This window comes from Onychomys torridus, chromosome 5 (genome assembly GCF_903995425.1).
Source record: "Onychomys torridus chromosome 5, mOncTor1.1, whole genome shotgun sequence".
Classification (NCBI taxonomy): Eukaryota; Metazoa; Chordata; class Mammalia; order Rodentia; family Cricetidae; genus Onychomys; species Onychomys torridus.
The window spans coordinates 97,043,729-97,056,477 of record NC_050447.1 but is presented as its reverse complement, the minus strand read 5'-3'; the positions used below and the strand labels follow the sequence as shown (position 1 = coordinate 97,056,477).

The 12,749-nt window shown below is 43.1% G+C and overlaps 1 protein-coding gene and 1 pseudogene across 1 annotated transcript; both read left to right on the top strand.

Moving 5' to 3' along the window:
* Window positions 1-1,122: 1,122 nt before the first annotated feature.
* LOC118583703 (putative vomeronasal receptor-like protein 4) lies at window positions 1,123-2,025 on the top strand. Its single transcript, XM_036187305.1, has one exon. It carries the CDS (start codon window positions 1,123-1,125, stop codon window positions 2,023-2,025), a length of 903 nt encoding a protein of 300 aa, XP_036043198.1.
* Window positions 2,026-7,114: 5,089 nt separating this feature from the next.
* Window positions 7,115-7,892, top strand: LOC118584632 (annotated as a pseudogene).
* Window positions 7,893-12,749: the final 4,857 nt, after the last annotated feature.

Genomic DNA, 12,749 nt, shown 5'->3' with positions numbered 1-12,749 from the left:
ATACTATTTTGGTGAGCCCAAAATGTACCTGATTCACTTTCTATCCTAACTTATATTGCTAACAAAACTGTCTTATAATGTCTTTCAAATTTATACACTTACAGCTCTTTAGTGAGTTTCTTTTCTGAAATTCTTAACAAAGAAAACTATAACTATAACTAACTAATTTTCAACTCCTTCAGAGACCAAAGAAGGAAATAATACTACCTAATAAAAAATAAAAACAGGAAGTGCATGCAAGCAGCTTCAAAAAAAAAAAAAAAATGTGAGTTGACAGAAACAGCCAGCTGCCTGGACAGTCACCTGAGGTTTCTCCGCAGTGTTGGGACATCATCTTCAGCCTATAGGCTTAGCATATTTGATAGACTCATTTGTGAACTAGGATGTATACAAGGTCAACAGTTTGACCTCACATTTGGTGAGAGCAGTCCATGTACCAGAAACATCTAGTGTCATATCATGATTCAGGATTTTAAATTCTGGAAATTATTAATGTTTTTTTAATTCAGCTGTTCATTCTTCTTGGCTGTGTGTGTGTGTGTGTGTGTGTGTGTGTGTGTGTGTGTGTGTGTGGCTTCATCTCAGCACATCCCTTTATTAAATGACCAGTCTACCAAAAAAATAACTACTTCAGCTGGTGTTCCACTGCACATCAGAAGCCATCGGCCCACTGCCTGTTCAGCTGTCTTCGAAGAAAAGGGCACTGTACCTTTTCCAGATTGCAAAGGCCACTTCAGGGATGGTGCCATATTGTCCTGGCCTCAGAAGATGCCTTTTGTTAAAGCCACAACCATGTTTAATTTTTTTCCAGGAAAAAATAATCATGTAAATTTTTGAAGTGAGGGACACAAAGAAGTTTTTTTTTTTGAAAAGCAAATAGATGAATTAATGTGGGATTTGTGTCTAAAATATTGCTATCATCAGCATGTCAGTGGAAATAAGAAAATGAAAAAGAAAAGCAAAGACATTCATCATGTGCCTGCTAGAAAAGAACCATGTACATGTTTACACACCATAAATTCCTCATGTAACATAGACAATCCAGGGAGGTGAAGTATGTCAGCTTCACTCTTTTGTGTTTCCCAAAATATACTTCCCTGGTTCTCATCATGAAGTCAAAAGATGATCTGGAGTGACCTCATCCAGAAAATAATTTTCCTTTCTCTTATTGGACTTGGAATTTTAGGAAACATCCTTTTATTTATGAGACATGTACATATGATTATCATGGGTTCTGAGAAAAAACCGATAGACCTTATCTTCACTCATCTGGCGATTTCAAACATAATCATTCTTTGTACTTCAGGGATCAAATACATAACCACAGACCTTCATTTCAAAACTGTTCTGGGTGATGCAGGTTGTAAAACTTTGGTTTATCTGGGAAGGGTGTCCCGGGGCCTCTCCATCTGCACTACCTGTCTCCTCAGCGTGGTTCAGGCTGCCACCATCAGTCCCAGGACTTCCTTGTGGAGAAAGCTCAAACCACAGACCCCATGGCAAGTTCTTCCCTTTCTCCTCCTCCTTTGGATCTTTAATGTTCTCATAAGCTCCAACTTGCTTTATCACATCACAGCAGGCAGCAGTCTGAACATGTCTAGAGCTGGGCTATACAGTGAATATTGCTATATGCTGCCATCCAGGTACACAGTTAAATGGCTTTTTCTGTCTCTCATGGCTCTTCGTGATGTCACCTTTCAAAGTCTCATGGGCTGTAGCAGTGGGTACATGGCTCTCCACCTGTATAGACATCACAAGCATGTCCTCTACCTTCACAGCTCCAGGTTTGCAAATAGTGCCAGCCCAGAAGTCAGAGCTACATGGAGTGTGCTCATTCTTATGACCTGTTTCCTCCTCTATTACTTGGGAGATTTCATTTCTTCCTTCTACATTGGCTCTGTCTTCACACTTGATTCCATAATACTAAATGCTAAATTGTTTCTAGGAGTTGGCTACGCTGCTCTCAGCCCCTTTATCCTGATAATAAAGGATTTCCACTTGGCCAGCTGCTGGCATGCTCACTGAGGAGTCAGGATGTTCTGTAACAGCCCCTCCAGCTAATAAAGTAGACACTGCACATTGTGACTTAAGAAAAGGACAGAGGGAAGATTAAGGAGTAGCCCCAGACTTCTTACAGTGCATGTGGAGTTAACAAGTCATCCTACAGCTTCTCTCAATTAGAGAGAGAGAGAGAGAGAGAGAGAGAGAGAGAGAGAGAGAGAGAGAGAGAGAGAGAAGAAGAAGGAGGAGGAGGAGGCGGAGGAGGAGGAGGAGGAGGAGGAGGAGGAGGAGGAGGAGAGAGAAGAAAAATCTGGTGTGGTGGTGCATGCCTTTAAATCCAGCACTTGGGAGACAGAGGCACATGAATTCAAAGCTAGCGTGATTTTTTATTTATGTAGCAAGTTTCAGGGCAACCAAAAGGAAGAAAAGGAAGACGGGAAAGGGAGGTGATGGAGGGGATGGAGGAAAGGGGAGGGAATGGAAGGGAATGGAACAAAAGGGAAGGAAAGGGAGAGAGAAAAGTTCAAAGGGCAACATTCAGCCTCATTCCAATTCCAAACAGTGAGACACAAAGATGTCCTTGTAGGAAGTAAAGATGAACAATTGAAGTACATGGAATGCCACAGTTCTAAAGAACGGGAAGTTCCTGCTATATTCACAGACACCAGTCTCCAGAAGATGGTGTCAAATCCAAAAAGCATGGGACATGAGCATTACACAGCTGGTACTGAAGAGTAATGAGAATTTCAGATTTCTAAAGGAAAAAACATGTAGATGTCTATATAAATCAGACCTGAAGAAATGCAAAAAATGTAAGGAGGACTCACAAGCAAGAAATGAAATCAGCCAAGATGTTCCACAGCAGAAGAAGGAATAAAAAATGCATAAATACACAATGGAGTTTTGTTCCAGATGTAAAGAAAATAAAATTATTATGACATTTTCAAAGTAGATGGAACTAGAAATTATTGTGGTAAGCAAGATAATCCACGTTCAGAAAGACAAATGCTGCATATTTTCCCTCTTATATCAGTCCTAGATTTAAATTTTTATATTTGAATATCTGAGGGGGAGTCATGCAATTGGAGAGGGGGGCATGGGAAGGAAAAGGGAGGACTTCAGAGAGGGGGAAAAGAGGGTAATGGAGCACATGTGACTATGGGATGAAGAAACAGCAAGCAGTGGGCAGGAGGGACCGAGTGAGGAGGAGGGGCAACAGGAAGTATCCAGGAAATGTCATAAGGAAGCATACTACTGTGTATACTGTTTTCCAAAATCCGATGTTTTCAATGAATTATGTATTGGAAAAATCATGTTAGTATAGCATCCATGAGCTGGTAGTTTTTATGTCAGCTTGACACAGGCTAGAGCCATTTTGGAAGAGGGAACCTCAATTGAGAAAATGCCCCCACCAGATTACCTGTAAGCAAGCCTGTGGTGCATTTTCTTGATTGACAATTAACGTGGGAGGGCCTCACTAACTGTGGACAGTGCCACCTCTGAGCTGATGGTCCTGGGTACCATGAGACAGCAAACTGAGCAAGCCATTAAGAGCAAGCTAGCAAGCAGCACTCCTTCATGGCCTCTCCACCAGGTCCTGCCTTGAGTTCCCCCATCCCTTGTTGATGGACTGTCTCCTGGATGTGGAAGCAAAAATAACCTCTTTCCTCCCCAGGTTGTTTTGGTTATGGTGTTTTATCACAGCAATAGAAATCCTAAGACAGGACATCAAAAAAATGTTACTGAAAATATACCAACAGAGAATAGTAGGCACATATTGCAAGATAAAATTTAAAACATAGGCCAAGCAGATTAATTATTTGAAAGAAAACATAATTCACAAAAATGGCAGGAAGAGAACGCATAAAAACCTGAAACTGGCTGAGATGGTAGTGTACATTTTTATTCCCAGCACTCTAGAGGCAGAGCCAGATGGGTCTCTGTGGGTTCAGATCCATATAACATGGTGAGAAACAGAAAAACAAAGAGCATTTAAAAAACCAAAGCATCTTTTTAGTGAATAAATTAAATATTTATGTACAAACATTACTGTACAATATGAAATAAATTCCAAACCCAAGAGCATCCCCTCATAAATTCTTCCAAACATTTATTCAGGAAAAGGGCCACTACTACACCAAGGCTTCAGCGTGGTGTGTAGAAGAACACTTCAAGACTCATTTGGTAAAACCAGCACCAGGTCAGTCCCATCAAGGTGCCCACAGCAAGGAGAGCCTCTTGCTCCCAACTGTGCATCTGACACTTTCTCAGGAAGTGGAATCTCCAGAGATGGATGACACTTGTCCTGCTCTCAGGTGTGGATCAGGTCTGGGGAAGAACAGGACGTTGCCTTTTCTGTGCCTGTAAGGCAACTCCTCTTCTCATTCCCAGCTTCAGAACTTTGTGATGGCGAAGAGACAGCCTGGAGACGTAGGCAGAGAGACTCGGGACCTAGCTGCTGTTCACTTCCTCACTGTGTGTCCACTAAAGTAATTCAACTCCAGACTGTACTTCCAGGGATCACTTCTATAGTTCACGTCATACAGTAATTAAACTCCAATTAAGTCTGAAAGAGCTTCTAGAAGATACCTATGTAGTAATTGTGGAGGGAGAGAGAGATGTACCCCAGGGATGAGATTCCACACAGGGCTTCCTTCTCCCCTACACTCTGAGAGCTGTGAAAACTGAAGCCCAGAGTGACAGGTTGTTGAAAACAAGACTGAATCCAGAAGGTTCAAACACAGCCCTGGAAGGCTCACTTGGCCAGAGGACTCACCCAGAGCCTGTCCTCCACCTCAGCCGCTGCAGTGAGCACACCTGAACACTCTTTGATGTCTCTCCCTGGAGCTGCAAAATGTCCCTCAGAAGCACATCAGCTTCTTTTTCTTTGACTGTGAGGCATAGGGCTGGGCGAGCCTGATCTCCACAGGTATGTACCACAGGCTGGAAAATGGTTGAGTGCCAGGCTTCCATGCTTAGGAGCCAGTGCCTTTGGGGAGCTCAGTGTGTGGGGGAGGGGGCCTTTCCGTGTGTGGCCTCTTTCCTTTTGGAGAGAATAAGAATGATACAAGAACGTCTCCATTTCCTAGGGGGAAACAAACCAGACACCCTTCTCTTCTCTAAGCTCTGCTTTACCTGTGCCATGACTACAGCATTATCAGTTCCCACAAAATGTCTTCATGGCATATTTGTCTCTTACATATGGACAAACTTTGTCTTAACCCATTAAGATCTTAATTCTACAAATCCCTGCCCTCGTGCGTGTAGTATGTAGTGTGTACGTGTGTGTGTGTGTGTGTGTGTGTGTGTGTGTGTGTGTGTGTTTATCTTAAATGTTTTTCTGCACTTATCCTCAAAGTCTCCCCTAATCTCATAGATAACATACTGTATCTCTGAGCCAACTTCATCATTATATATTAGTATGATGGAGAAACCTATTAACAATTAGTATTGAAAATTATTCTTTATCTTGGCCAGGTTATGAGTTAATATGATCCATTGTAAATTAGACTTATTTTCTGAAGCATCAAGCACTGTTGCCATTGTTAGTTGAGAAACTGTGTCTGAAACGGGCACAGTTGCCTGCCTGAGTTGTTACCTAACTCAAAGTACAGCGACCTTTTAAGTAGTTTCCAGCAATAATTCAAAAGCTGTTTAGGAAGGTAATTCCCTATTGACCCTGCTACTGTTCAAATTGTTGGTCAAAAACTACTGGAAGTGTTGTAATAGGTGTTTCAAAGCTTACTCCAAATCTGATTTGGAGCTTTGGGTCCTCACTAACATTAAGGTAGGAATCCTGGGAAGATGGGAAACACTAGACCAAAATCATAAAATCATAAATGTATTTGTTAATGACATGAGGGTATTGGGGAATAGCCTGTACATTAACTTTTTAAACATTTTCTGGATCCCTGACTAAATTTTTAATCAACTCCTTTTTAAACATACTAGTTACACATGCCTGGTGCTTTATTGCACTATGGGCTGAGAATTTCAAATCCCAGGATGCTATGTTTAATACATAACTACAGATTGTAATCTCTCATGTTGCAGTCAAGGAAACTGAGGCTGAAAGACAGTACTTCGTGAGTGTTTCTACTCATGAGGCTGCATCACCCCAGACTTGGAAACAAGCCAATACTCACACAATTCTTGCTGCCAGTGATCTTGGAGATAAAAGACAAAAGACAGGCATAAAGGCACACACCTCTGGATATATGAAAAGATATAAAGATATATGAATCAAAGATACAGTAACTAGAGACAGAACATAAAAACAGATCTTGGCTATATTCATTTTAAAAGAAAATCCACATAGTAACAAAACAAAAGGTGTTATAGAAGAAGAAAGGTCTCTCACTCTGAAAGACACTAATGCTGATGCAGTAGGATAGGGTTGTTTTCTTTCCTATGGACTTTTGTTTTGCAGGGTTGTTTTCTTTCATATGGACTTGTGTTTGGCCATTTGGACTGCTCTAGGGTTTTCATGGGGTGGGGTTCAGACAGGGTTTTGTTATGTGACTGTGGCCGACCTGAAACTCTCTGCGTTGCATAGGTTGAACGTGATTGTAGTGAATCTACAGACATCTTCCTGCCCCGCCCTTCTTCAAGAGCAAGTGAGCCACCACGCTTGACACAATTTTCTACAGAAGTGTCTGCTCACTAGGTGTGGGGGGCAGGAAGTCAAGGGAAGGTGCAGATGGGGAACTGACTCACGGGAGTGAAAACAAAATTAAACAGGAAATGTAAGGAGGTTTTGGTGAGCATTTGAGTTTATTTCAACATATGCTGAGGTTCAAAATTCATGGAATATGTAAACATTTGAACATGTAATCTAATTTTGCTAATTTGGAAGTCTATTTGCTAATATAAACATGTTTTGTCATTTCAAGTATTTTTATTTTCTCCCACAGATTGCACTTAAGGAACAAGATGTCCTATAAAGACAACAAGAAAAAGAGTAGGATTCTTTTGATTAAAAAAAGAAAATCTAGTCTATTCCACATGTCAGCGCTATCTTTTACGTACCAGAAACACACTGTGATGTAAAATATATTTTATAGATACATATTATTTCCTCAAACTCTATTTGGAAGATCCCAAATTTTCTGAAATGGTTTTGAATATTAGTGAAATAGCAATATTCCTTCTTCTAACTGGACTTGGCACTGTGGTGAATGCTTCTGTCTTTGTGAATCACATCTGCACTTTTGTGGACTCTGGAAGAAATCTATATACCTCATTCTCATCCACTTGGCTTTTACAAATATTACAATGCTTTCTTCCAAGAGCATGCCAACAACAATTGCAGCTTTAGGTCTGAGACACTTCCTAGGTGATGAGGGCTGTGACATTATTGTTTATCTGGAAAGGATGGCCCGGGGCCTCTCCATCTGCACCAGCAGTCTCCTCACTGTGGTCCAGGCCATCATCATGAGCCCCAGAGACTCCTGGTGGGGGAGGTTCAGACTGAGATCCACATGGTATATGCCTCTCTCCCTGCTCTTCTTTTGGATTCTCAGTTCCTTGATCTGCATGAACCTCCTTCATTCCATCAGAAACAGAGTCACAAATACATTACAACTGAGTAACAATAGTTTATACTGATATTTCAAAAAAGAAAGTCAGAAAATAAACAGCATGCTTCTTCCTCTCATGGTCCTGAGAGATGCTGTGTTTCAGGGTGCCATGGGATGGGCCAGTGGCTACATGGTATATCTTCTCCACAAGCACCACAGCATGCCCTCTACCTTCAGAAGGCCAAACTTCTCTACAGAACTCCCCCTCAGCTGAGAGCTGCTCAGAGTGTCCTCCTTCTGATGCTGTTTTCTTTTCTTCTACTAGACAGACTGTGTTGTCTCTTTATATTTATCTTTCTCTTTGAAGAATGACTCCTTCACAATGCATTTTCAAGAATTTCTGACCCTTGGTTATGCAGTTCTTAGCCCATTTATCCTGATTCACAGGGAAGGACACCTGGCTGAATGTTGGCATGCTCACTAAGATCGGAGAAGCCATGTTGCTTCAGAAAAGGAGGTTTGAAATGGCTGTTAGTATTTTCTATGCCTTGTATATGTTTTTTAATCAAGTAAGAAAAGCTTATGCAGGTAAGGATAGTCTCACACAGTACAGCTGGTGGTGAGCAGCCTGTGTCTGATACTAAGATCAGATCAAAGCAAGCGGGACCCAGGTACCTTCTTATTTTCTCTCACATCATCCTTCAACATTCAGTGTGAACTCTGCATAGATAGATGGAGGTCATTTGGTGTGAACTCTGCATAGATAGATGGAGGTCATCTGGTGTGAACTCTGCATAGATAGATGGAGGTCATTTGGTGTGAACTATGTATAGATAGATTGAGGTCATTTGATGTGAATTCTGCATAGATAGATGGAGGTCATTTGGTATGAATTATTAATAGATAGATGGAAGTCTCTCTCCCCTGAGCTTCATGTAGTGAAGATCAGCAGAGTGATGTGTCAGCATCTGCACAAATTACCGAAGTGAATCTCTTTGACTTAGGAACCTCATTTCTAGGAACTAATCCTTTAGATACACATGTTCAATGAAGAAATACAATTTACAAATTATATACATCATTCCAAACACATTACCAAAATACTAAATAAGATGTGCATTTGTTAGCTACTTGAAAATATTCAGGGGCTGAGGAATAACTCAATGTCAAGGTGACCTCCTCTATGGACAAGACCCAGGCTCAACCTCCAGAACCAAAGCAAAGAGAACAACACAACAGGAACCATATCCCCAAGTTCCACACTTACAAGAAATTGTGGCATTTAGGACTGGTGGAGATGGCTGAGCAGGGAAAGGCACTTATCACAAAACTGACACCTGAGCTTGACCCCAGGAACCACATGATTAAAAAAGTAAACTGACTCTCTTAAGCTGCCCTCTGACCTCTACATGTGCCATGGCACATGCGTGCTCCCCTCCCACAGTAAATGTAATTTTAAAAATTTACAAGACTTTTGGTATGATATTTGTTAGATGATAAGCTCCAACTACATTAATATAGAATGAAATATTTAAGTGAGTTTTAGTTTAATAAAAATGTGAAAACAATGGAATATAGTAATATCTTTAATTAGATTTGCTCTCCATCATCTTGCAAGAATAAAAAAACATAAGAATTATTATATTTGAGACAATCTAGATAAACAGAAGTTTAATAAGTACTTCCTTTTACCTTTCTGAGTTATTTTGTTTTTAAAAAAAATATAAGGAAACTTAAAGATCACATACTGCTCTTGCAAAGGACCCATGTTTGATTCCCAGTACATCAAGTGGTTCACAACTGCATATAACTTCCAGGTCCAGGGGGATCTGGCATCTCTGGACTTCTCTGGCACCTGTATTCATGTGCACAGACACATACACATAACTACAAATAAAAATAAACATTTTTGACTATTGAAGTTTTTCTTTTTGTTTTTGAGATACAGTCTATGTGACTCAAATTGCCCTCTTACTTTAAGGCAGGGGCTGGCTGTCTTTGTTAGGGTTTTATTGCTGTGAAGAGACCTCATGAACACAGCAACTCTCATAAAGAAAACATTTAATTGGGGCCGGCTTATAGTTGAAGGGTTTAGTCCATTATCATCATGGTGAGAAGCATGGTGGCATGCAGGCAGACACAGTGCTAGAGAAGGAGCTGAGAGTTCAACATCTGGATCTGAAGGCAACAATAAGTGAATGACATACTAGACCTGGCTTGAGCATTTGGGATCTCAAAGCCAGCCCTCTTGTGAGGAATGCTGCTTACTGGCTTGTTCCTCATGGCTTACTCAGCCTGCTTTCTTATAAAACCCAGGACCAACAGCCCAGGAGTGACCCCACCCCCGATGAACTGGGCCCTCCCCCATCAATCACTAATTAAGAAAATACCCTACCGCTGGATCTTATGGAGGCATTTTCTCCATCATCTTTTCAGATGAGTATCTTGTGTAAAGCTGACATAAAAATAAAACTAGCTAGAACCGGCATAAAGGTACAGTAAGCAGTACTCACATGTCAGTGGCCACCAACAGCTGTCTAACTGGACTTCAATCCCTCTCCACAGGAGAGAAATCATGCCTGATGCTACATACTTAGCCAGCTTCCCAAGGAATACTGAGGTCGTGGACCTCAGAAGAGAATCTGCTACCACCGCTTTGCTAGACCAGCACCATTCCTCACTACATTAGAAATCTTATCCGTGCACCCACAGGTAAGTGTGGCTAACACCCCTTAGCACATGGAAACAATCACAATCACACACACACACACACACACACACACACACACACACACACACAATCCACAATGCAGAGCTCCACAGGGAGTCCAGCTCCAACAGAAAGGGCTACATCATGGCTGTATCTGGGAAGATCAGGCAGAAAGCAGCTCAACTAACCACAGCAACAAAAACCGTGGTGCTGGGGATCAGCTGTTGAGATGCTCAGGAAAGTGCTTGCCTTGAGCATCAGGACCGGAGGAGAGCCCCAGAGCCCTCATCTGCTTGTTTTGTTTTTGTCAAGCATGTCGTAAGTGCTTGTAATTCCAGTGCTGGGGCGGTAGGGACAGCCCACCCTGAGGGTCACTAGCAAGTTCCAGGTCCCAGTGAGAGACCCTGTCTCCCAAAGAAAGGTGGGCTGTTTCTAAGAAGCAACGCCAGAGCTGTCCTCTGGTCTCCTGTTGCATGGAAACATAGGTGCACACTCACACACGTGAACGCACACAGAAATGGGAGCAAATGGCAGTGGTATATGCCTGTAACCCCAGCCCAAGGCTGGCTGAGGCAGGAGGATCCTGTCTATAAATTAATAAATTATTTTAACACCAAATAGTGAACATCTTTGCCACCACTAAAGGAAAATAAGGAGACCACTGTTCTGCTTACACATATTTTGAAGCAAGTAAAACTTTAAAACACGTAATTAGTTTTGACCAGAATTTTTAAATCAGTGCTTTCAACTGAGAAGTAAAGGATCCAGCTAAGCTAAAGAGAGGAAAGTCAGGAATGCTCCGTGAAGAAAATTCCTTGTTGGAAGACAGTGAGGTCTAGATTCTTCTTAGTGCAAAAACCAGAAACATATTGGGCACAGGGAGCAAGGTGGTAGGAAGCTGCAGAGCTGAGGTGGGACTACTTGAACCAAGCAGGTCATATAACAAAACCACAGCATAAAGGCTCTTCAAGGAAGAAGAAAATAACCGTTCGTTGTAACTCTTGAGTTCACAAAAACCAGCGCACAGATGCTGGTGCACCCTTCGGGAAAGAACTCCGACTGGACAGTTATGAACAGTCAGGCACAGCTGGCACCTGTTCCTCCCATGGCCAGCGGTGACTGATTTGCCTGGACTCAGGGAGGAATCTTCCTGATTCCTTCCTTTTCAGGTGTGGGGATAGAGGTGATCCGCCCCTAACTTGCCTCATCACAACTCATTCTTCATCTGATCTGCAGACGTAACTGCCTGCTCACCTTTGCTCTGTGCTTTCCTCTGAAATCGCCATTCTCTTCCTTAGAAAACTTGCTTTCCGAGCGAGGCTAGAGAGATGGTTCAGCCGTTACAAGCATGCTTGCTTTTCCAGAGGACCTGAGTGTAGTTCCCAGCGGCTCCAGAGGATCACGGGCCCTTTTTTGGCCTCCTCCGGGACCCACATGGCATATATACCCCCACACTGATACACACTCATGCCCCAAAATAAAAATTAATCTTAAAAGAAACAAAGGAAGGAAGAGAAGGAGGGAGGGAGAGGTTGGAAAAAACATACTTTTCAGGCAGGCATGTAGCTCATGCCTGTACTTCCAGCACTGGAAAGCCTGAAACAGGAGGGTTGCCACCAGTTTGAATCCAGCCTAGGCTACAACCTCTCTCAACAAAACAAAAAGCAAAGCAAAACAACAACAAAAGGATTTGCTTTTAACTCATTTTCGAGCGGACATTGACATGACTGATTAGTCAGTAATCTCTATCCGTTTACTTATTTTATTCATTATTCATTTCCTAAAACAAACAAAAACAGCTGAAATAGTAATTTTCACCTCTTTCCACCACAATCATCTTGTCGCTCCGGGCGCCCACCCGCCCTCTCCCTCCCTTCCTTCTGCCTGTCCCTCGCTCCACGCGTGCGCTTGCGTGTGGGCGGGTGTTTACGCGTACTTTTCCAAGCACCACGTTCCTTGGAAAATCAAATGCCGACTAGGCAAGCTAGAAATCAGGGTCCCTCTTGTGCCGGGGGCCTGGGAGAAGAGCCTAATACACAGAAGACAGCGGACCCTGAGTAACGTCTACTCCGATCCGATCCCGAGACCCCTTCCTAGGCACTAGCTCCCCAGATGTCGGCGGCAGACACACAGGGGTGGGAACGCGCACGCGCCCCGGGCACCAGGGGGCGCTGTCGGCCGGTCGGGCCTGGCCCACCTCTGCCGCGCCCACCTCCGCCGCGCCCACCGCCCCCTCCTGCACGGCCACACGCTCCAACATCTGCAGACAGGGACCGCCCAGGATGCTCCTCCCCGGTGCTCCTGTCCTGGTGACTGCTTTTCCGAACGCTGCGGAGCACACACATCCCAACATCCTTTGTTGTTGGCGTTTCTCGCCCCTCTCGTTTTCTTCGTGTCTAGTTCTTTTCTCTGGGGGCAAGCCACGCGTCCCCGACTGCCCCAGTGCCCCTCGGAGCGCCACAATGTGGCCAGGAGGTAGAAAACTCTGGCCGAGCCACGTGGCACTGTTGGCATGCTCT

Coding starts and splice junctions, on each gene's coding strand:
- LOC118583703 (XM_036187305.1), top strand. CDS start 1,123: ATGATCTGGAGTGACCTCATCCAGAAAATAATTTTCCTTTCTCTTATT.